Source organism: Sporothrix brasiliensis (genome assembly GCF_000820605.1).
Source record: "Sporothrix brasiliensis 5110 chromosome Unknown Cont20, whole genome shotgun sequence".
Taxonomy (NCBI): domain Eukaryota; kingdom Fungi; phylum Ascomycota; class Sordariomycetes; order Ophiostomatales; family Ophiostomataceae; genus Sporothrix; species Sporothrix brasiliensis.
Genome location: NW_024467139.1, coordinates 4,508,179 through 4,532,268, shown reverse-complemented (window position 1 = coordinate 4,532,268; position 24,090 = coordinate 4,508,179). Strand labels below are relative to the sequence as shown.

Below are 24,090 nucleotides of genomic sequence, written 5' to 3'. Positions count from 1 at the left end.
TCGTTGTCTAACCCACCGGCCATTGCTGGGGTAGCTCGTGCTTGGCTTGTCCTTTTGTTGCCTCCCCCTCTCATAATCCCTTGGCCTGGTCCTCTTCCTCGTGCTAGACCCATCATTCCATGGCCTTGGATCGACATAAAAGACCATCCCGTCCCCTTTCCCCGTCCGTTTGTTTTTCCTTTCATTATTCTTCTCATCTCCATCCCGACCACCCAACCGTGTGTGCACAGGAACAGATCCTCGTGGAACAGCACACAAGATGGCGTCCAGTATGTCTAGGTCTCACGCCAGCACACTGTCATGCATGCGGCACTCTCACGCATGACAAACCTTGGCGACAGCTTCACTAACAAATTGTGTTCAGCCGACGAGAAGCCACCCATCGATGGCAACAACGACCTGACCATGTCCCGCACGCCGCCGGGTGACCAGCACGGCGCCTACCTCAATCCCGCCATCATGGAGGAGGATTACGATGGCAAGCCCACCGAGGAGGAGATGAAGACGCTGCGCCGCGTGCCCGGCAAGCTCCCCTTCGTTGCCTACCTGATCTGCATTGTCGAGTTCTGCGAGCGTGGTTCGTACTACGGCGTGCAGCCGCTTATCAGCAACTATGTCAACCGGCCTCTGCCGCCCAATGGCAACGGTCTTGGTGCCCCGCCCCGTGGCACGCAGGAGACGGGCGGTGCTCTCGGCATGGGCACTGTCGTGTCCAACGCTGTCTCGCAGTCGTTCTCGATGCTTGCGTACGCCCTGCCCTTGATCTTCGGCTACCTGGCCGATGCCCGCACCGGTCGCTTCAAACTCATCTGCTGGGGTGTCGGTGTTTTCGGTGTTGCCCACGTTCTGCTCGTCGCTTCGGGCGCTCGCTCGCTCCTTGAGAGCGGCCACGCCAAGATTCCCTTCTTCCTGTCCGTCTACATTCTGTCTGTTGGTGCTGCCATGTTCAAGCCCAATGTCTCGCCCCTGCTTCTCGATCAGATGGTCAACACTGTACCCAAGGTTGTGGTCACCAAGTCTGGTGAGCGTGTCATCGAGGACCCGGAGGCAACCACCGAGCGCGCTATGCTCTGGTTCTACCTGGTCATCAACATTGGTGGCTTCATGGGCCTTGCCACGGGCTACGCGGAGAAGTACGTCGGATGGTATCTGGCGTTCCTGATCCCCTTGTTGCTGTATATCCCCCTGCCTGGTCTTCTGTGGTTCCTGCACAAGCGCCTGATTCTGCACCCCCCTGGCGGCAGTGACATGGTCAACGTTTTCCGCGTCGTTGGTATCTGCATTCGTCGCGGTGGCATCAAACACATTGGCCGTAGCGGCTTCTGGGACCTGGCGAAGCCGTCCGCCATTGCCGCTGCCGGCCTGCACTACCCTGTTCGCTGGAACGACGAGTTCGTCGACGACGTGCGCCGCACCTTCCAGGCGACTGGTATCTTCTGCTTCTTCCCCATCCAGTACCTCAACGACAACGGTATCGGCTCGGCCGCTAATTTCCTGTCGACGATGCTGACGACCAACGGTGTACCCAACGATGTCATCGTTAACTTCAACTCGCTGTCCATCATTGCGTGCGCGCCGCTGCTCAACTACGGCCTGTACCCTCTGCTGCGCCGCGCCAACATCCACTACGGTCCCATTACCCGCATCACCACAGGTCTGGCCATGTCGACAGTCGGCGGCGTTGGCTACACGGTGCTCAACTACTACGCCTACAAGTTGTCGCCGTGTGGCAACTACGGTTCGTCGAACTGCACGGTCGGCACTGGTGTCGCGCCCATTTCCATTTGGTACATGGCCATTCCCTACGCACTGGGTGGCATCTCGGAGCTGTTTGTCAACGTTCCGGCCTACGGTATCGCTTACTCGCGTGCGCCTGTCAACATGCGTGGTCTCGTGTCCGCCCTGAACCTGTTCAACACTGCCATTGCCTACATCATTGGCCTGGCAACGTCGTCGATCATTGTCGACCCTCACCTGACCTGGGACTTCGGTGGCACGGCCATTGCTGGCGGTATCCTGACCGTTGTCTTCTACTTCATGTTCCGGCACATCGACAAGGAAGAGTACACGCTGTCGCAGAACCGCGACTACGAGCTCAACCTGGAAGGCACCGACAAGGTGGTAGGCATCAACGAGTACAACCAGACGCACAACCTACCGGCCCCCATTGCCGAGAACGAGGAGATTATGATGACACCCAAGCAGTAAAGCAAAGCGATTCGATCTCTCTATACTTTCTTGTTTTTGTGGCAGCCTCGTAACGCGATATCCCCCATTCTGTTATGCCCGTTGGCCGACCGTTCTCCTCTCTGGTCGGTGGCATAGTGTCGATTTCAGTGTTCTATGCGCCGTCGTCTTTTGTGTGTTTCCACTTGGCTAGCGAGCGATTTAGCATCTCTTGACTGAACCCGTCAGATCTCCATATACAACCCAACCCGATACTACCTAAGTCTTAAATTTTTGAAAAAGAGATACCTTCTGTGCTTTGCCGTTCCAGCAATTGCACCTTTAAGCAAACTCATTTGTTCATTGTCTGTACCTTGGCTGTTGTTTGGCATATGTCATTTCCTTACCTCTTTACTTGGCTTGTCGATTGGCCTTTTCACATGATGCTAACTGGAATGACCGCCACATGGATGCATTAGGCCCCGTACAATCAGATCATGTTTTTTCCACTAATAGTCGATGTCATCGGTGTACTTATTCTCGCTCAAACACACATACAGAAAGGGCAACGAGTCTACGTCTAACTGGAGGGTGTTTCCGCTGGCTGGAAAAAGTCTGTCACGGCCAAGCCAAGCCAAGCCAAGCCCAGAAAAAAAAAAAAATTAGTCAGACCCTTGATCTTTCGCTCGCAAAACTTCAGGGACTAGTGCTCTCTCCGGCGATCGCTCCGAGATCTCAGTCTGTTGGCAAGCAATAATGTCTCGTAAAATATTGTGACCAATTGGCGTTGCCACATGTACGTCGTACACGTGGTGGTCTTCACTTCACAGTTTCTATCTCTCGCAATGATGATGATATTACAACAGTATTTGCCACGATTCCAAAGCTTTGTTCATTCTCTCGGCCAATCCTGTCGTCTTGTAGTTTTCTTAGCCTTATCTCGCAATTGTCCTACATACCGCCCATATTCATAGGCGGACTCGGTGCGGGCGGGTCCTTGATGGGCGGATCGGGTACAGGGACTGTCGATGTTGTCGGTGCTGGCGCGGCTGGGGTGGACTCGACAGGGGGTGCAGGGGCTACTGTCCCCGTCTCTGTGGGTGCTGACGGCGCAAGCGACTCCGCTGGGCACGGCCGCCACTCCGGCACAAAATGCAGATTCAGGGCGTTGTCCATGCCACCAGCAGTCATGTTGATACCTGCTGCACCACCCAGCTTGCCGCTCGAGTACGTGCCGGTGGCCTCGACGGCCGTTCCATTGAGCGACACCGAGGTGCGCACGGAGATGACCGGCAGGAGGCCAGTGTCGTTGACGCACGGCGACCAGGTGATGGGGCTCGGGTTCAGTGTGACGGAGAATGAGCCTTTGTTGAGCGCTGAAGCGTTGACAGTCGCTCGAGCACGCTTGCACGTAGTCAGTACATGGGAAACGCATTGTCCAGCTGCATGTGGGGATGAGTGCGTAAGTTCATACTCCCGCTTCGACGTGGTCGAATCGCGTGTTAACGCGGATGCCGATAAACGACGTCGGGTCCAGCTCGGCGACGCCCGAAATGGAGACCTCGCGAATGTGCACCTGGTAGCCGACAGGGGCGTTGCCGAGGGAAATCGACTCTTTGCAGAACTTGGCCACCGAGCCGCGCACAACGCGGTTGTCCTGCGCATCGTGGCCGCCGGTGTTGTTGCCTGGACTGCCTTCCGGGGCGTCAATGGGAATGGCCGAGCCGTTGAGGGTCAGACCCCAGCCCATAAAAGCAAAGACGGGTGTGCCGTCCTTCATCTGGTGCACCATGCCGCCGTTGCCAATGGGGCAGCCAGAGCCGGTTTCAGTGAGGTCGAGCACGGTTGGGTTGATGGTGACGGGCGATGGATCGACGGCGTTGGCTTGAGGATAGGCGTGGGCCGTGCCCAGCACAGCCGTCAGCCCGGCGGTCAGCCCGGCGGTCAGCCCGGCGAGGTGAGCGAAGGAGTACATTTCGACGGCGGCCGTACTATATCGAACTCTCTTTTGTCGATATTGACATGTACGAGGTGGGCAAAAAATAGAGTCGGGTTGATTCAAATCTCAAGGTTCAAAACCAGGAAGCAGGTGATATAAAAGAAAAAGTGAACCGTACAAGACCTTGCAGTCTATTCTTTTTTTACTTATTTCAGACCACTGAGTACGTACTCGATCGTCCGTCGGGACCAGCTCGTGTAATTGGGCGCAATCTCCGTTGATTGAGCCGCCGTCTGGATGTACGAAGAGGTACGGAAGACAGGCTGTGCCAAGGCCTCTGGAGGGGTCTTTATTCCCCAATGGCTATGCTTTTGTTTTCATCCTGTCTTTTACCCTGGCAATGGGACGACGAATTCTCGGGACGGTACAGTCGACTTTGTTGACTCGAGAGAATAGCCTATCTTTGCAAGATTGATGGGTCCGTTTTCCTTGTTCTCCCCATTCCCAAGACCTCGGGAAGAAGATTCGCTAATCTATGGCCTTGGCAAGGAGTAATCGACAAAATAGATTCAACTCACCTTAAGTCGACGACGTGCCCAGTGAAGTTTCTTGCGATACAGAAAGTGACGCGCAGCACAGTGGAATCGTGGTTGCGGTTGGATAATCCGACTCCTACCGACCGTACTGGAGTCCGATCAGGTGTCCGTGAACGTCTCGAAGTCACTTTTGCAAAATTACATAATCATAAATTTTTATTTGCCATTTTGTCTCTGTCATTATTCGTCTGCTTGTGCTACGATTCCCGCCATTTCGTCTCTCATGGTGCATCGATTGGCAGGCGAAACGAGTGTCAGTGAGATACCTATCGGGGCGCGCGCCGCGATGGGCGTGTCCTTCTATATTCCTGCAACGAAGCAGGATATAGGATCATGGTTGGACATCCTTGAACTTGTGAAATGGCCACACCATATAAACAGTCCCGAAAGGCGCATCAATGCAGCCCAACATGTTGTATCAGGAGCAGTGCGGACCGCCACGGAGCTACCCAAAGATGCCGTCATGGTCTACGAACTGATGCTGTTCGCCGCAGTCAGCAAAATACAGAACGTGTGTCCACACGTGAAAAGCGGATGCGACAATACCCAAAAGGCTTTTGAGTATTGTGCACCATAATAATGTAAAGTCAGGTAAGACAATGGTTGCTAGCGTTCATGTCTGATAACTCACGCCTATACAAGACTTGACAAGGTTGACAGCCTGCCTGACTAGCGCAGTGCCTAACGTAAAGAAAAATAAATGAAAATGAGAGACAACCATGGTTTTTCCAATTACAGCGTTCCCCCGTACATTCAATCGCGGGCAGGCGTGTTCCGTTTTGCCGCATTTAGCAGCCCGCACGCGGAACAAATGAGCGCTTTCCGGTCGATGTCATCTGCATGGGGGACACATATAGAGCGGGTAGTCTATTTTTGAGGCCCAGCGCTGTCCTCGCCGAGTATACTCGTCTAAGGAACTTGACACCCCTTGCAAACACTGCTCATGCCCACGACTACGGCGTTCATTGTAGATTGCACTCAGCTCCACATTTTGGCCGACAAAGCTGGGGTCAGGTTCGCCACGACAGGAAGCGACAGGGTGCGCGTGCATGAGGTCAAGCATGTGGCTGGTCTTGGCTTCATTCACAAACGTCAACGAACCGGGAAACCGACAAGAGAGTATCTAGTCATCCATGCTCATGGTCATGTTTATGCTTCGCGTACTGCAATTATAGTCGTAGTCTATCTGAATCGCAGGGTTCTTTCTCACACACGTCCTATACCTGCGTCTTTCCCAATACCACCGTCGCAGCAAACTAGCATCGCTCGGAGGCACATATCCCACCATACCCGTTCCCATCCTCCGACTTCCTCTCCTATCCCAGCTCACCCCACAAGAGCCGCGCCGAATAACCGAGTCTGGTCCAGAAAACGAAGAAAATGTGCGCATGCAGAGACTAGAAATATAGTGCATCGTCTTGCTGGCTTGTCGACAAGGGATGTCTTGTATATTGCGTGAGGGCGTTTTCTCGTAATGAGCGGAGCGGCCTTGTCAATAATAGTCCCTTGACAGCAGTGGGCCAAGGCGTGGAGGATAGAAAACACTGGCTGTGAACACCGGCTGCATATAAACGGACTGACTCGCACTCATTACGTCCTTCTTGTCGGTCGAAAGTCTCTGCCTATTCTGTCTCTGCCTGTCATTGTCATCGTCGCTTTGAGCTATCGGTTGATACCTTCTATTTTCTATCTTTTATTTTTCTGTTACCATCCCGTCTTCTTCGCCTGTGTCCCTTCACACTCTCGATATGAAGTCTGCACTTCGCACGGCCGTCTTCGGCCTTGTCACACACTTGGCCGCCGGCCATGCCACCTTCCAGGACCTCTGGGTTGGCGGAACCGATATGATGAGTCTTCTCTCCATTCCCGCTGCCGCTAGATGCTTCCCCTACTCACACAACATACGGCTCGAAGTGTGCTCGCTTGCCCTTGTCAAACACACCCGTCACCAATGTCGCGTCCAACGATATCCGTTGTAACGCAGGCACAAAGCCCGTTGCCAACAAGTGCGCCGTCACGCCGGGCACGACGGTCACGGTCGAGATGCACCAGCAGCCCAATGACCGCTCCTGCAGCAGCGAGGCTATTGGCGGCGCCCACTATGGTCCGGTCTCCGTGTACATGTCCAAAGTTCCAGACGCCAGCACGGCCGACGGCTCTTCCGACTGGTTCAAGGTTTTTGAGGACAGCTGGTCGGCGGCGGCTAGTGGTGGAAGCGGCGATAACGACAACTGGGGCACCAAGGACCTCAATACGTGCTGTGGCAAGATGGACGTGCCCATTCCGGCCAGTCTCGCCCCCGGAGACTACCTGCTGCGTGCCGAGGCTCTCGCGTTGCACACGGCCAGCTCGCCGAGCGGCGCCCAGTTCTACATGACGTGCTATCAGCTGCAGGTTGGCTCAGCGGGCTCCGGTGCGGCATCTTCGGCCGCCAGCCGGATGGCAGTGCGCGCTCTTGCGGCTGACTATGAAACCGTCAAGTTCCCCGGCGCCTACAAGGCCACGGATCCGGGCATTCTCATCAACATCCATCAAAAGCTGGCCTCGCCTTATGTCGCGCCCGGTCCGACCGTCGTCCCTGACGGCACTACACGTGTCGCCGGCTCTGCATGCACGGGTTGTGAGTCGACGTGTAAGGCCGCCTAGAGCGCTTGGGTGCCGTATGGAAAACTAGCAATGCCTTTGGGACTGTCAGAAGGCCTCGTACAAGGGCTCTGTGGGGTTTGAGCAGCACCACGGTCCATCGCATTTGTCTCCTGAATGATGTATGATTCGCATGGTGGTAGCGTCTGCTTCGAATACAAACGTGAATGCAATAATGTTCCGCCTGGTGTAAATTAACCTGCGTGATATGATCGTGTGTCGTCTCCTGAAGAGCGGTCACGTGCACCACTCACAAAACGAGCATGGATGTTAGTCAGCAAACGACTGGCCCCACTCGTGACAGCCGCCCCTCGAAACGTATGGCAGCGTGTTGACGATGAGGTCATTAGGCCCATACCTCTTGTCAACATTCTGTCAACTGCGTGTTGGGCCGTTCCATACAATTTCGTCTGACGACACCAACGCGTCGTTTCCTCGCCGCCATGGCATCGTGCGTAACGCCCAACAAGTTGAACATGTTGTTCTTTTATTTCGACTACTGACAGTGTCTCTTCTACCCCCTTTAGATCCCAAACGAATCAGCTCTCGCTCCCCTTTCGAAAATCAACACACCTCTCCCTCGCGACCGCCATCCGCCAGTATGTCGCCGATAAATACGGACAGCACCCAGACACGTTCCACGAGGATATGGACGTGATTGACACCCTTCGTCGCGAGGCCGTCAACGTGCGCGAGGCCCACCCAAGCGGCATCAAGAAGCTGCAGGCCTACGCGGGACAGCTGGCGTGGATCGGCGGCAAGTTTCCCGTGGAGATGGGCGCCGAGTTCACATGGTACCCGGCGCTGGGCTACAACGTCGATCGGCCAATCGTGCAGAACAACCTCAAATTCGAGCGCGCCAACGTGCTCTACAACCTGGCGGCACTCTACAGCCAGCTGGCCGCGGGCACGGGCCACGGCGATGCTGACAGCCTCAAGACGGCCGCCAGCTACTTTATGCAGGCGGCGGGCGTGCTCGGGTTTCTGCGCGATACGGTTATTACCGACCCGGACCTCAGCAACGTGGTGCCCGAGGACATGGACGCCGCCACACTCGACTGTCTCGAGCAGCTGATGCTGGCACAAGCACAGGAGTCCTTTTGGCTGCGTGCTGTGTCTGAGCGCTACAAGGACGCGACTATTGCCAAGTTGGCGGCACGGCTCGCTGATCTGTACGACGCGGCGGGCGAGGCGGCTATGAAGAGCGATTCCGTCAGCCGGTCGTGGATCCACCATGTGAGCGCGAAGCACCACCACTTTGCGGCGGCCGCGCAGTACCGGGCGTCGCTCGATTGCCTAGATAAGCGCAAGTATGGCGAAGAGGTGGCGCGGCTGCAGGACTCTTTGCTGTGTGTGGCCGAGGGCCTCAAGGAAAACCGGGGCGGCTACTTGAGTAAAACAGTAGTTGAGGATCTAACCGGGCTCAAGCGGCGCGTTGAGGAAGACCTGAAGCGCGCAGAGCGCGACAACGACGTCATATATCTGCAGGTGGTGCCGCCAAAATCGGAGCTCAAGATCCTAGACCGCGCAAACATGGCCACAGCGCGCATCCCGCCGCAAGTCGAGAAGCCATTCGAATTTCTCGGAGATCAGGCCGAGTTCGGCCCGGCGCTGTTTTCCAAGCTCGTTCCGTTCGCCGTGCACCTGGCTGTGTCTGTATACGAAGAACGCCGCGACCGACTCATCAACCAGAATATCATCCACGACCTCGAGGTACTGACTGAACAATTACACGGCACCTTGCTGGAGCTGAACCTGCCCGGCTCGTTACAGGCCATAGAACGGCCGCTGGGCCTGCCTGGATCACTAGTTCAGCATGCCGAAGAGATGCGCTACGCAGATGCGGTCAACCGGGCGAAGCGTAGCTTCGAGGACATCAACAAACTGCGCGCCGGTGACCGGGCCACCTTCGACGAGGGCAAGGCGCTTCTGGCCGTTGAGGCCGATGAAGACGCCCAGTTGCGGCGCAAATACGGCACGGAGCGCTGGACGCGACCCGAGGGCCGCGCAGACGGTGCACAAGGTCAGAAGCTGTGGACGAACGCAGACGAGATTGAGGGCTACTTTGCGTCGAGTGGGTCGAGCGATGGCGTGGTGCGCGACATGTTTGCGTCTATTGAAGACATGCTAATCCTGTTGGCGGGACCGGACCGGGCGCTCATGGACTTTGTGCCCAACAGCCGCAAGATGGAAGTGCCAGAGGCCGTCAAACCATCACTCGGCCGCTTACGCAGCGCCTACAACGACGTGCTGCGGCTCGAGTCGCGGCGGCGCAAACGCGTCGAGGCCCTGCGCGAAAAGGCGCGCGCCGACGACGTCAAGCCCGATATTCTCAAAGAAACGGCACGGCTGGAGCGCGCGTATCCCAACACGCCAATTGTCGCGTCCCACTTTGACGGCTTCTTTGCCACGCGCCTGCGCGAGCTCTACGACGATGACCAGGACGCTCTTGTGCAGCGCGAGCGCGCCGACCAGGAAAAGGCGCTCGACGATGTGGCGCGGGCAAACCGCGAGTTCGTGTCGCAAAAGAAGGCCTCGACGGGCAGCGCTGGTGGGGGCGGGCACGAACGCGAGGCGGCTCTGCAAAAGCTGGACAATGCGCACTACAAGTACAAGGAGGTGGTGCGCAACGTCGAGGTAGGTCGCAAGTTCTACAACGACCTGAGCAAGATTGTGGGCGCGTTCCGGGACCAGAGCCGTGCATGGGTACAGCAACGACGCAGCGAGGCACAGGCCATTGAAGAGGAACTGTCGATGCCGGTGCTGTCGTCGCTCTCATTGGGTCATCAGCAGCAGCAGCCGCAGCAGCAACAACAGCACCAGCACCAGCACTTCTCTCCACCGCCTCAACAACAACCACCCGCCATCCAATCTTGGGCTGGTGGCCCACCCCAGCAACCAACGCCCATACCTGTCTCACATCAGCAGCCACTATCACAGCAACAACCGCCGCCACCGCCGCCTCAACAACCACAGCCGCAACAGCATCAGATGTGGAGCGCTGGAATGGGCATCCGTTTCGGCAACTCGCCGGCGCCGGACGGGACACCACAGCCACGGCCGGGGGGCGGCGCACCCGGTGGGAACTCGGCACAGACCAACCCACATGGCACATGGGACCCGTCATCGGGCATCCGGTTTGGGTAGGCGATGTCTAGAAACAAGTGGAGGCACATGGTGAGGGCATGCAGTGTAACAATATGCAATACGTTGCGGCCAATTGGTCAGTGTCCTTGTTTCGTCATATATTTTCATTGTGTACATACGTGCCATGTTTTCCAAATGCGTCTTATTTTCAGTAAAGCGAAATTCATAGACTAGCAATAATTATTTTTATTTTTCATTTTGTCAATTCCCGGCCGACGAGAAGAGCCTCAGACCACGTGCACGACGCTGTCCTCGCGTCCGGTATCTGTTTACTTTCCTCTTTCTCTGCCGACCCCACAATCTACTTGTGATCCGGTTTCCTTGATGTTGCCATGTAATTCGGCCTCGGTGATATCGATTGTCCTTTTAGCCAGAATTTTCTTACTCGTTTTTGTCCTGGTGCCCCCTGCACATCAGTGTTTTGATAACCGAATGTTTTCCAGGATATGGTGTTCTTAGTTGATTTTTAGGCCTTACCTGTTTGTATGCTATTTTCGAATGGGGGAAAGGAAGAGAAAGAGGAGAAAAACATGGTGATAATGTGAGATAAGGAATAAGTGTTGTTATTTACAGATTTTTATTTTAACAAAAAAAACATTGCAAAAATAAAAGTTAAGATCTTTTGCAATTCTCAATTTCTCTTCCCACATACCTTGAAAATCGACAGATAATATGCTGCCACATCCTCAAAGACCGAACGTGTGCATCTTCATTTTGCCGCCGTAGACTGAGTTTCTTCTAACACCACACCTGCTACTTTTAAGCCGCTTCGCCCACCGGACATCCCCAACGGTAAACGAGCATAAATGTCATAAAAGGCGAGCTGACAGGCGAAGAATCCCAGGTCCACGTTTCCGCCGCAGGAAGTACAATCTAAAATGGCGCCCCGTCATTTGGGTGGTAAATTGACAAAACCGACTGATGATCAAATATCCAGCAGCAAGAATGGCGAGCAAGAATGGCGAGCAAGAATTAACAAAAATAAAATGGGAGCCTGCTTACGCGCCGTGGAGTTGCTAGAACATGTCAATGACATTGAACAGTCGTTGTACGAAATACGGCGAGGTCACGACTAGGATTAGGAGCTGGGTGAGCATGGCAATCAGAACAAAAGATGGCCCCGGCGAAGTCGTCACACGTCAGACACGTGGTGTTGTGCTGTTATCGTGATTCTTTTGAACCGACCCTTTTTATTTATTCGTCTCTTGTTCAATTGTAGCACACAGATGAGCACATCTGCAGGACAGATCGTGCCTCACGGATACACCGCATTACATTTTACAACGGCGACGCGATACAGATAAATTACTTCCCCTTGACTGCCGATCTCGTATTCATCCTCGGTCATCTTGAATCCATGCGGACTTTCTCTTTCGCAAGTAAAACCCATTGCAATCCAATATTTGTGTCCCTTTCACGTCACTTGCCATTCCCTCGCCAAAGTCAGCTTGGCCCCCAACATGTACAATTCCGGCAATACAATCACGCATGTTGGACCAAAGTTACGGCCAACAGACACGACAACACTTCAGAACACGAGCAACGACGCACATCAAAAGACCCCAAGAAAACTCGGACACCGCGTAGAGAAAATAAAAATAAAAAGTGAACTATGAGCGCATAAGAGACGGAGATGTACTCTTCGCCATAAACTGCGCCCACCTCCAAAAGTAAGGGGGAACAGGCTGAATGGGTAATGGCCGACGCGTCGTGTTTGTCAAGGGCTCTTCTTACTTTTTTGTCCATCTTGCGAGCCTGATGTCCGTGCGGTGTGCTGACGGCGAGAAGTGCCAAAATAAGTGCACTATTCTGTCTTGTCTGCCATTTCTAAGCCGGCTCGCTGCTCCTATTATTACCCCGTAGTTCATATGTGGGGGTGCTCGCATGGCGCTGGGATGAGAGAGAATGGCATATTAGTAGTCGGTTTTGTTTTATCGGCGTGTCTGGTTAATTAGACTGGCTCTATTGGGTTTCCCCTCTGATTATTTCCCGTCCGTCTCCCTCCATTTCTCTTTCCGGACAGCCATCGACACTTCCCACCGTCCTCCTTACCGCAAACCAGGATAGCATCACAGCGCCAGATATTTCCACGCAGTGCGGACTCCAACAGACCTTGTACGCAAAGTATTGAAATCACCACCGTCGTGTATTGTGGGTTGACAATAAGGCTGCACGTCTTGCGATCCTGTTGATGATGCCGTACTGCATCTACTTTATCAAGGCTTCGTCAAAGGTAGGTAAGGGTTATATTATAGAGACAGTCCAATCCCAGTCCGGGGCGGCCTTTTTTTTATTTCTTCCTTCTTCACGACATTCTTACCCCGTTGTAACAACATGGTTGGAGCCTCGCGTTCGTCGCCACATCACCACTCTCCCCGTCTTCATCTTCCTTCTCATGTCCGTAGGGGAGAGCCCGATATTAACACCCTCCCACTCGGCCCAACCCCTAAAAGAAAAAGAAAGCAACTTTGACACTTTTGGAAGCGGAACTGGCCACCATCTGATTTGTGTCGGAGAGGTGCCCCTGGTATATTGCTTTTTTATGTTCTCCACATAATGATGACGGTGCATTCGGTGCGTGTGCTGCGTGTGCTGCGTGTGCTGCGTGTGCTGCGTGTGCTGCGTGTGCTGCGTGTGGTTCGTAGGTGTGCTTTCTTTCTCGGGTGGTCAATATTGACCTCTCGCACTCTTCGGCCGTCTCGTCCCCCCTGTCGATTGCACCGGCAGACAATACATGCTTTTGTATAAGTAGAACAGGGTCAGGTCCCCATTCCGTGGATAACCCGTCCTTGTCTCTTCTCGCCCTTTCCTCGTGTTGTTCTTTTATTCATTCGATCTTTCAGAGTGTCTGTACCGCTGTTCTATTGTATTAGTACGCTTGTACTAGATCGCCCTTTCTTCAGTGGGCATATCTTTTTTTTTTTTTTTTTTGCCACCCTTGGAACGGTTCAACCTTTGAGGAGGCTCGCGAACGACATCCAATTTCACTCGACATCTTACACGACTTCCACTATGGAGACGGTCACCCTCATTCTCCTGTATCTGGCTGTGCCCAGTCTCATTTACTCGGCCATCCAACACATCCTGTCATGGAGCAAGACGAGGGGTGGTGGTGGTGGTGACGGCAAGGCCAAGTTTCCCGGCCCTAAGCAGTATCCGTTTGTCGGACGCATCCACGACCTTCCTCGCTTCTCGATGTGGCTCAAGTTCAAGGAGTGGGCCGACGAGCATGGGCCCATATATCAGACGCGTGCCGTCGACCAGACATTTGTCATTATCTCGGACGAGAAGATTGCCGAAGAGCTGCTGGTAAAGCGTGGCCACATCTACTCAGGCCGGCCACAGATCCGGTCGCTCTTCCGCCACAAGGAGGGGCCGGCCTACGTGGCGCTCATGGACCGCCACGACACATGGCAGCGCCAGCGCAAGTGGGTGCACGCAGCCATGGCCGAGGCGCACAAGCACAACTTTTACGGCCATCTCGAGGCCGAGTCGACGCGGTTCGTGGCCATGCTTGTGCTGGACCCAGCACGCTTCCTGGACTACACGCGCGAGTTCTGCGGTCGTGTCATGTCACGCTTGGCCTGGGACGACGCCACACAGGGCCGCCTTAACGGCGAGAGTGCCGACACCACGTTGCACTGCATGAGCGTGTCCGGCCCCATTACCAACACAGTGACGCCGCTGTGGCACATTCCGTTCTTTGTCAACCCATGGAAGAAATTCGAGGTCAAGCGCGAGGCCGAGCAACGCGCCTGGTGGCGCCACAACTTCCAGCTGGCTAAGGCGCGCTATCTCAAGGACGATCTGCCCAAGGACACCTGGGGCTACCGCTACTTTAATCAGCTGCAGAAGGACGGCAACGTGACTCTAGAGCAGGGCGAAGACCAGGAGACTTTTGCGAGCTGCATGATCGGGTTCATGAACCTCGTGGGTGTCGTGACCATCTCGGGCCCGCTCAAGTTCTTCCAGATGGCCATGGCGCTGCACCCAGAGTGGCAGCAGAAGGCGCAGGCCGAGATCGACCGTGTGTGCGGCGACCGCATGCCCACCATGGACGACTTTGCGGCGCTGCCGACGGTGCGTGCATGCCTCAAGGAGACGCTGCGCTGGCGGTCGGGCGTGCCGCTGGGGGTGCCGCACCAAGCCGAGCGCGACGACGTGTTCCGCGGTGTCGAGATCAAGAAGAACACAATTGTGCTGGCGTGCGAGTGGTCCATCAACCGCGTACCAGAGCGCTACCCGGACCCGGAAAACTACCACCCGGAGCGGTACCTCGAGCCCGGCTGGCCCACGTACATGGAGCCGCTGACCAAATACCCCAACTTCCGGGACGGCGCGTCAATGCACACATTTGGCTGGGGTCGGCGCACATGTCTGGGCAAGGACATTGTCGACGACGAAATGTTTGTGTGCGGCGCGGCGATGCTGTGGGGCCTGACGCTGGCGGAAAAGCGCTGCCCACTGACGGGCGACCTGATTCCCATCGACACGCAGGCGACCAACTCGCACGTCATTCTCGAGCCGAGTCCGTTCCAGATCAGCATCAAGCCGCGGACGCCGGCGCGGGCACAGCAGATCCTGGACAACTTTGCCAAGGTGCGGGATCAAGTGCGTGTCGAGATCTGAGGCTGATTGGTGAGGTCGATGTGCTCGCTGTTCATTTGTATGTTCTTGTTATAAGAGTTAATGTCAGGTGTGAGTGTGAATACTTGCGTTCCTAATTTGCGTTCAAAGTGAGACGCTTTGCAGTCCTCACCTTTTCTTCATGTTTTCCCCCTACGTGCGTGTGCTTGGTGTTTTGCACTTTCGCTCTCCACCGTGTCAGCTCCCTCCCACCCCTTCTTCATGTATCTTTCCTGTCCTTCCATAGAACGTGCAATAATAGCCTTATTGCCAGCCTTATGAACGCTTGTTCTCGTCACTCATCCCAAATGCTCAATTCTCAATTCACAGAAGAGCGGCTTGCGAGAAGGAGGTGGTAGGAATAGTCGCGGAATGATAAGCAATGCAACGACCAAAGTCGTGTCATGTTCACTGATCGTGTGATAAAACCCCAGTCTAGGCAGGAATCTTATAAGCATTGGCTCGTTGAACAAGATCACAGGCGCTGGGGTGTTGGCATGCTCTCCATCATGAACCCACCAACTGGCCACGCTGCTGGTCATCATTGTCCTCGCCCATTCCCCCGTCTCAGTATCATCGCGCTTACCTGGGCGGAGGTTTCATGACTGTCAGCACGCTTGTCGTTGCCCAGGTCGGCGTAGCGTACGATGAGGCTTGCTTGGTCTTGTTACCGGCCTCCACCCATTCGTCTCGAGGTCGGCAGCTCCATCGAAAGTACTGTAGGTGGTGCCGGGCAAAACCACGTATGCGGCGAGCACCAGTTGAGCCTGGCTGGCATTGTTAACTCCACGGCCATTGAGGATGTTTGCTCCCCGAAATGGTCCTGCCCAATATGCAGAACTTCGCCGACGACAACGAGGCCGAGACGACGCTGCCTTTCGCGTTGCGATGCGTCGAGTACAATGGGCAGGAAAGGAACGAGACCAAACGCTAGATAGAGCCAAGATACATGGCACAGGTCATGGAATAGATTGATTTGACGACAGCCAGCAATCACATTTGACCACGAGAGACTAAGAGGGCGGCTGCAGCGTCAGCGGCCAAGTGCGTCCTCTTGGTCCGCTCTTGCCCACACCAATAAGCTTGTCAGGCGACGTCTTTGCCATGGCCTAAGGCGACAGCGTGTCAACGCCAAACCAGGCCAGGCCAGGAAACATCAGGTTCGTGCGTGTGCTGGTGTGTGCTGGTGGGTGCTGGTGGATGCTGGTGCCAATTACGACGCTCAAAAAAAATGAGGAGGCTGGGAGCATGATTGCAGCTGACGACCAGGTCTCGCCACGGCCCACGGCCATGCCAAACTTCTAAGCAGGCCCAAGGCGAAACGTATCGGAAGGCGCACAAGTGAGGCATGACAGAATGCAGAAAGCGGGAAGGACAGAGCAGGGGAAACGGAGGCAGGGAGGACGCAAATGGGAAACTGAATAGAAGGTGCAACTCACATGCATCTCGGAACTTGAATGAAAACAAGCCAATCAGAAGCCAGGAAGTTGTTTACCTCGTGTCACAACACTGGAATGCACGTACTCGCCCCATTGTCTAAGACACCTGCCGGCAAAAGGTAAGGGGACACCAGACCGGGCGACTTCTGAATTCCTCCTCAACTTGTACGATGTATGTCGTAATTACTCCGTAACCAAACGAGACAGAAACCAGAGGGTCATTGCTGTCCGGCGCTTTTTTTATCCTTTCGCCGAACGGCGCGTTTCCACAGATTAATCCCTCGTGGCTGTATGGGAATGCTTGGCGCAGAGCAGCTTTCAGCCTCGCCCAAACGACGTGGAGCGGACGAAGCGACCCTGTGCCGTCAAATTTCCTCCAGTTTCAGGCGATCTCAATTGGTCTTGCAAATGATATTCAAAATGATATTTGAAAATGTCGTGCCTTCCATTTACCAGAGAAACTACGAATTAGTCGTTTCCTTCCTTCCTTGAAGCTTCTTTTCTTCCTTTGTGCGCTCCTTCCCCTTGTGCTCACTTCCAGCCCATCTCGTTATCTTGGCGCCTTCCTCATTGTCTCAGGGAGGAAACACAGACGGGGTAAGACAGGGAAAATAAACATAGATATTCTGTACGGAGTATTACGTCGTGTCGTAAGAAAGCCTGGGAGCATGTTACAACTACAACTAAGCGCGTCGCATCATGCAAAGCGCGCCTCTCTTCAGCTCCAGTCAGCTTTCAACCTCTTCTTACCAACCGTTGTCAATGTTTTCATTCATACCTCTCTTTCCTTCCCTGTCTAGTTCCATGAATCTGGGTTGCTCCTGCCTTCCTTTGCCAATGGAGTGCCAAATTCGCTGAGCCCAAACCCCTGCTCTTTCCCGAGCCAGCTTAGCTTCTCCATTCTCCGTAATAACTTCAGGGAAGCTCCCAGACATCTCCTTCCTTTGGCCCTGGCCCATCCCCGGTCTTCGGTCAGGCCTGGCCGCTCCCACCCTTTCTCCTCTTTTTCCCTCATTTACGCGTTTCCAATTTGTTGATTCCTCTCGCCCTTCTTCCTCTTTGCATTTCATGATCGCGCTCTCACTCGCTGCGCCTTTCTCAAACGTCAGTTTTGTTTGCTGTCGTATATTCTCTCGCAATTCCATCTCTATCGGCCTGCACGTCTCCTACAGCTTGCCCGCACCGCCAATCTTTATTTCGTCGCATCTCATTCCGACTGCCTCTCGTTTCACCCCCAACGCGACGCATTCTGTCTCGCTCGCTCGCCCACCGCTTGTTTTCCAATCAGCGCCATTCTCTTCCTTTTTATCCCCTTTCGTTCTTTGCCACCTTTGGGGCCTCCGTTTTCCCCTCTCCTCTTCCAAGGGCGACCCGCATTCGTCTCCTGCGTAGACCGTTAGATCTGCTTTTCGTCCGCCTGTCACTCACATTCCAAAGGTCCGAGCCGTTATTGCACAGCCTAGCTTTTGCTACTTACAAGCAACAGTGATGCTTTGAGTGATACTGGTCGATCCCAGAAAGCTTACATCGGCAACGAACGGCGAACCGCCCGGCTTGTCAACCCATCCGACGACATCCTCCGAACTTGCTACATCATTTCAGTACACCGTCATCACGCGCTCTGCTCGTGTACCTGCGACAATTGAGAGAGGCGCCTTTGAGCTCCTGCACCTGCACCTCCTTTTGCGATTGCTTGACCCAGTTCTGGGCCAGGAAATCCTGACCCTGCAGCTAGCTGTCTGTTGCATTCAAACCAAACGTACCGCCAAGGCCCACTATCCAACGTAGGTCGCGCACACAGCAGCTACTGCAAGGCGCATCGGCTGCATCGGTGCTTGCTGCATCACACGGAAGCCCACAAACTCGTTTTAACACGACAAAATTCAGGGGCGTCAGCAGGTCGCATGCAAAGGGCCAACAAGGGAACAGAGGTCAACGACACAGGCCAGCTCGCACCCTGACAGCGGCCCACAATCGCGTTGCGCACACGAATTCAGTTTGCTGTCTCCCATCCAATAATCGCATCATCCTCATCGGCCCTCGTCATTGTCGCCCATTTTCCCCGTTTCGTACCCTGTCTGCCAGTGCCACGGTCTATTCTTTCTGTTTCTCCCCGCTCTCTCAAGAACGCTGGCCTCTTGTTTACTAGCTGCCAGTGGTTATCTGTTCTTTTTGTATTTTCGCCGTTCGCCCTTTCCACACGTGCATGTCTCACCGACACGAGGAACAACTACTCCATCCAACCCCGTCACCCCAATCAGCGGCTCAAGCCACCGCGGTCTCAACACCACCAGCCCATCGGGTTCCGTTGACAGGTCCCGCCAAATCTTGGTGTTGATATCGAGAAATTCCCTCGCGAATTCGCAGCAGGAACGCAGAATAGTCTCCAGGCAGAGCCGCAAATTCGCAACCAACCAGTGTGCTTTCAGACCTTGGCCTCGAAGACGGCCGGTGCCCACTGCTACTCTTTGCGTTCAACCTTTTTTTAGTCCGGCAATCGATCCATTCAGCCCTTAAAAGTGTGCGTGTATGTGCGGAGTGAGCTTTTGACAACGCATCGTGCAGCGGGCCAAGGTGGTGGAGGTGGAGGGGAGTGCCACCGGAGACTTAGTTCTTTCCCTCTTGTTTCTCCCGTTTCTCTCTTTTCTTGTGCTCGCTCTTCAATTTCTCCTGGTTAACGACATTCGTTTGCTATCCGCACTGCTTGACATTTGGCACCAGCCTGCTCACTCGTTTTTTTTTTTTTGGCTGGCTTCTTTCTCTGCTGTTTATCTTATTACTGTCTGTCCTTCCCGTCCGATGACCTCCCAGACGTCTTCACTTCTTCCTACAAAAACCTTTGGCACGTTTTCTGGTTTCTTTAGTCCAACTTGTTCATTCTTTTTCTGTGCCCCAGCCTTTTGTTATTTTCATTGGCCAGAAGTTTGCTGCACATCTCCCACCACGCTGGCCAAGTTCTGAGGTTTGCTTTTTTTTTTCCTGCAGGATCCGTCTTGCCGCATTTTGTGCCTGCTTTGGTCTCCACCGCTACTTCTGCACCTTGTGCTGCACAGCACTGCACTATATTACTGCAAAAGAGTGTGGCTGTTTCGTTTGCATCGTCTGCATCGTCTGCATGGCAAATCCGTGGGAAACAGGGGAAAATCATTGCAAGGGAAACCAGGTGCTTTCCACAACAAGTTGAAGCAGGAAGGAAACTGTCGATTGGGCAAACACAGGGTCGGCAGCACCCATCACGCTCGCTCATGCAGCACAAAGGGACGCTGCTTTTTCAAACACGAAACGAAAACAACACGAAAATTGTCGAAAGGCGTCGCATCGCAATACGTCGAACGAGTTCTCGATCACCTGTGGCTTGTCCAAGGCTGATTTGGCACTGCAATAGCGCCCTTTGTTGTCAGGCCGTCTTTTCCTCCTGCATTAATTCTCTATTTTTGTGCTTACCACCTACCGTTTACGAGCCCCTTTCATAACTCCCACACAAGGAGAGGAAGGTTTTGTTTACTTTGCAAGACCTCTTTTGCGTCACGCGATTCCATCCTTGATTACCTCTCGCTGCTCACATTTCGTTCTCTTCAACGCAGCTTTCTGTCGACTATTGATTTTCTTCTTTCTTCGGACTCCGCCGTTGTAATCCGGCGTCACAGGCTCGGTGTATCGGCCACGACCTGCCTTGTTTTTATTGATCCCCCCGATCTTCAATTGGCTCTCAAACGACTGCACAACCTATTATTTGGACAATCCACTTTTCATTTAGCTTTTCCAGACTCCATTCCACCTTAAGGAGCGCGCGTTGGATCACCAAAACAAGTCTCTTCCTTCGCTTGACATTCAGCACCGCCATTGACCTTTTTGGCCTCGCCAGACGACAACGTGGGCTTTCCTACGCTCTCTCTCGCATCTTGTGTACATAGCCACTAACAGCTGCCTTTACTGGCGGAATACAAGCCTCGTCTGTTTGCTTAGGGTCCTTTTTATTAAGCCCACCCATGCATCGACTTATTTCAAGTTTACGACCTAACACATAGTTTCATCCCTCTCAAAAACCCGACTCCTAATTCACAACTCCTTCAACAGCATCCACGCCCCGTTGATCGTATGTCCAAACTATTTCCCAATCTGTGGCTCTTGCCTTCACTGGAAAGATATCTAATTATACTTGTTTATGTTACAGACTGTCACACATATCTCCGTCTCTCACCACCTTTTCCATCCTATCCGACTGCTCACATATTCTCGCGATGGCGTCCTCCGAAGTCGACCAAAAATATCTCGGCAAACTGGCCAAAGCGGTACAAAATGATAACCCACTTCTTTCAACAATGCTCTTCAAAATCTTGGGTCTTTCCATCAGCTTATCAGAACAACTCGTCCTGGCCCGGAAACAGCGGCGACGAGAGCCTTCCAAATCACAAGAAACCCTTGAGCTTTATTTTCACATAATATGGCTATCACGTGAGGGGCTGGTCATGCTGGAACAGTATGTACTACCCGTTGTGGGTAAATACGTCGAGTTGAAGGTTCTAGCATACAAATTACGCGCCTCATTTTACCACATTTTTGTCCTATTCTACAATCAACCTCCAGTATCGACTATGGGTCTGGACACACCAGACCTGCAAGGATCGTCATCTGCCGACCAAACACCACCACAAGCAGACAAGGGCAAAGGCGTCGCGCGCGACGACGACTTGGAGAGTACTCGATCGTCTTTACAACCCACCCACGCAATGGAAGGAGGTCCAGTCAACCCTCCTCCGGGCTTCGGCCCCGAACCGCCGGCAGCATTTTTGCTTCCCGCCGCCGACTATCTTCCTCTTGCCAACCGTTATTTCAAAGATGCCATCTCCTTAGCCGAAGGCCTTTTGTGGGGCTCCCACTCGCTGCGCCTCTCCGTCAAGACAGAATACGCTTCGTTTTTGTATGAATGTGTGCACGATGCCGAGGGTAGCCGTAAACTCGCAAAGGACACAATCACCGAAGTCTATGATGCCCCCGAGGGTATTGACAACGACATGTTCAGCGATGCATGCGAGCTCGTGACAGTTCTCGGCAAGATGATGAAGCGCGGTCTTAGTACATCCTCGCGGGCAAAGGGAAGCACAAGGCAGACCCAATCCTCCAGCTCTAGATCGCAGCAGCAATCCCAGGGGCAACCACGTCCACCGCAGCAACAACAGCAGCAGCAACGGTCGCCGCCCCGGCAGCCAGAAACCAGATCGGCCACAAGAGCGAATGTACCGCCGCCAATACCCCCTACAACCAGTGTTCCCCTGCTACACCCCGACGAAATGGTCGAGTTTATCTGACCAATTCGACGCTTCCTTTCCCGTTCGTACTCTTTCCTCGACATACCAGATACCTCCACTGCCTGTTTATCAATCGCTGTACAACTTCTCTCGGCCTAGAAAAGTCTTCCCTTAGGACTTTATTCCAAAAGCTAAATTGCATCCCCTAGGCGTTCTTATTCAAAATTCTAATTTGGGGTATTTTATTGTTACACTAATCGTCTTCCTTTTTACTATTCTCTATTTGTTTTTTATCTTATGTACATTTATTCCAAGGAAAGGGAGTTTCTACGGAGGAAGAAATCCATACATTTTGCGTGGTGGTTTTGCATACGTTTTGTATTTATTTACTTTGGCTTACTGCTTTGTTTTGTTCTTCGCCCATTACTACCTTGACCATCATGGTCGATCTTGTTTTATATACTTCTCGTCAAAGACAGTGCCTTTGATCGATACCCAGAGCAGCTTGACTGCAGCTTTCGTTTATTTATTCAAGTATTTATTAATTTTCTGTGTAGCGGATTTCTCTTTGTGGGCTTACATGGTTCATCCCATAAACATGTCTTTCTCTCTCACTTTCTCTGGTACACGCTCTGCGCCCTGCCCGCCCGGATCCTCTCTACCTACATCCGCCAGCGACAAAAGCCTTATTTGTGACAATGTCTCTATTGAGTCTTCACTTTGTGCCACACCTTCAAACGAGAACCTGGGCCGGTCTGCAGCGGTCGGGGCTCTATCCTCTTCAGTCGACATGCCCATTCGCTGACGCCCGTCTCGTCGTTCCCATCGGCTGCCTCCCAGTAGGCGTTCTCCCCGCCTACGGCCCCTGCCACGCTTCGGAGAGCTTGTTTCGGTTCGGCCATTGATTGGTGTATCGCACGCTTTGGGCGCATCCCTCGGCATTAGCACTGTTATCGTCGTCGTCTGCTCCTTTTCTTTTCCGATTTGGGGATCTGGCAAGAAAGCCCCTGCGAGCGAATTCGAAGATGCCAATGTGGCGCCCATCGGTTTTTGGTGTTGTTGATACAGTTGTCCAGTCGACCTTTGCTGTTGGCTTTCTACAATCTCTCCTTGATAGCCACTTCCACGGTCCTCTATTCTGGTTGCGTATTCGTCCTGCAGCCATCGTTGTTGTCGTCTGTTACGCTGTGCTTTGAAAACGTGCCACAGCACCAGCAGGATCACCACAGCCGCGAAGCCAAGCGCAGCACCAAGACCGGCTCCGAGTTTGCTGCGGATGGGCGAAGACGAGCCACCAGACGACGAGTTTTGGGATACAGTCGGGGCGAGAGAAGGCGGGGGCGTTGGCGGCGTGGTCGTAATATTGCCGCCTATCGACGTCGAATTTGTTGCAACGATAGTCCCGTTACCATTAACTGCGGTACCGTTGCCACGGCTGCCGCTGTGCAAAGTTGGCCATGCCGCCTAAATAGAGAACACGTCAGCAATCACCGCAGAGCAGAAGCATGAGGAAAAGCCTTGGTGGCGTTGGTCGACACACAGGAGACGCTTGGATGACGACCATTATGAGAAAAGCGAGCTGAGGCAGCTGCAACAATGGATTCCAGGGACACTTTTGTGACGAACGGCTTGCTTGTGTCCAAAGAGAGAAAATCAAGGCATCCGGGCGGGAGAATACTTGATCTTAAAGTAGAGAGCGTCCGACAGTTTCTTCGCAAAACGTTTTTGTGCAAGGCTGTGGGTGCCAAGCAGATCCAGAGACCTTCTTGAGGCCACCCAACTGACCGCGTGTTACGTGTACCATGCACGAATTGAGCCATTTCCCCCCTCGTCCTTCCTACCTTTTTCTCATTACAGAGTACAGGTGTCGATATTGCACACTGATCCTTCGAGCGGGCCATCTTTCTCGGCAAGAGGTGGCGTGGCATCACTGGAGAGAGTAATATGGATGGATACACGGCTGACGGAAGTGGAACTTCAAGACAGTGTAGCGCAACTCGAACCGGGAAACATTGTCCAAAACGATGGTAAGCATTTTGTATTTTGCTCTACACAACTGGTAACCGTTCTTCTGCCCGATGCCACAGGAAAACACTGTAGTTAATGCTCACAGTGAGTTAGTTACCTTGTGGAATCGAGTCGCTTTTGCCATTTATCCACAAAGGAAGAGCAGCATCACAAGACCTGAACGCGTATCCAGTTCCTCGGGTAGTTTTGCTGGGAGTGCGGGTTGATATTGCTGCTCAAAGTTCATCGGCTCCCAAGGTTGGAGCCCGTCTCTTGGG

The 24,090-nt window shown here is 53.6% G+C and overlaps 6 protein-coding genes across 6 annotated transcripts; 5 read left to right on the top strand and 1 right to left on the bottom strand.

Moving 5' to 3' along the window:
* Positions 1-259: 259 nt before the first annotated feature.
* Positions 260-2,208, top strand: SPBR_06901 (oligopeptide transporter; the record flags this gene model as incomplete). The annotated part of the gene is made up of 2 exons (XM_040765157.1): positions 260-269; positions 365-2,208. The coding sequence occupies 2 exons, from the start codon at positions 260-262 to the stop codon at positions 2,206-2,208; spliced, it is 1,854 nt and encodes a 617-aa protein (XP_040617179.1).
* A 909-nt stretch (positions 2,209-3,117) lies between these two features.
* Positions 3,118-4,141, bottom strand: SPBR_07577 (uncharacterized protein; the record flags this gene model as incomplete). The annotated part of the gene is made up of 2 exons (XM_040765831.1): positions 3,118-3,570; positions 3,641-4,141. 2 exons carry the CDS (start codon positions 4,139-4,141, stop codon positions 3,118-3,120), a joined length of 954 nt encoding a protein of 317 aa, XP_040617178.1.
* A 2,308-nt stretch (positions 4,142-6,449) lies between these two features.
* On the top strand, positions 6,450-7,347 carry SPBR_07676 (uncharacterized protein; the record flags this gene model as incomplete). The annotated part of the gene is made up of 2 exons (XM_040765930.1): positions 6,450-6,530; positions 6,616-7,347. 2 exons carry the CDS (start codon positions 6,450-6,452, stop codon positions 7,345-7,347), a joined length of 813 nt encoding a protein of 270 aa, XP_040617177.1.
* A 440-nt stretch (positions 7,348-7,787) lies between these two features.
* SPBR_06603 (programmed cell death 6-interacting protein) lies at positions 7,788-10,491 on the top strand (the record flags this gene model as incomplete). Its single annotated transcript, XM_040764859.1, has 2 exons — positions 7,788-7,795; positions 7,872-10,491. 2 exons carry the CDS (start codon positions 7,788-7,790, stop codon positions 10,489-10,491), a joined length of 2,628 nt encoding a protein of 875 aa, XP_040617176.1.
* Positions 10,492-13,503: 3,012 nt separating this feature from the next.
* On the top strand, positions 13,504-15,120 carry SPBR_07088 (cytochrome p450 monooxygenase; the record flags this gene model as incomplete). Its single annotated transcript, XM_040765342.1, has 1 exon — positions 13,504-15,120. One exon carries the CDS (start codon positions 13,504-13,506, stop codon positions 15,118-15,120), a length of 1,617 nt encoding a protein of 538 aa, XP_040617175.1.
* Positions 15,121-21,151: 6,031 nt separating this feature from the next.
* Positions 21,152-21,865, top strand: SPBR_09004 (uncharacterized protein; the record flags this gene model as incomplete). The annotated part of the gene is made up of 1 exon (XM_040767130.1): positions 21,152-21,865. The coding sequence occupies one exon, from the start codon at positions 21,152-21,154 to the stop codon at positions 21,863-21,865; it is 714 nt and encodes a 237-aa protein (XP_040617174.1).
* Between the last annotated feature and the right edge of the window lie 2,225 nt (positions 21,866-24,090).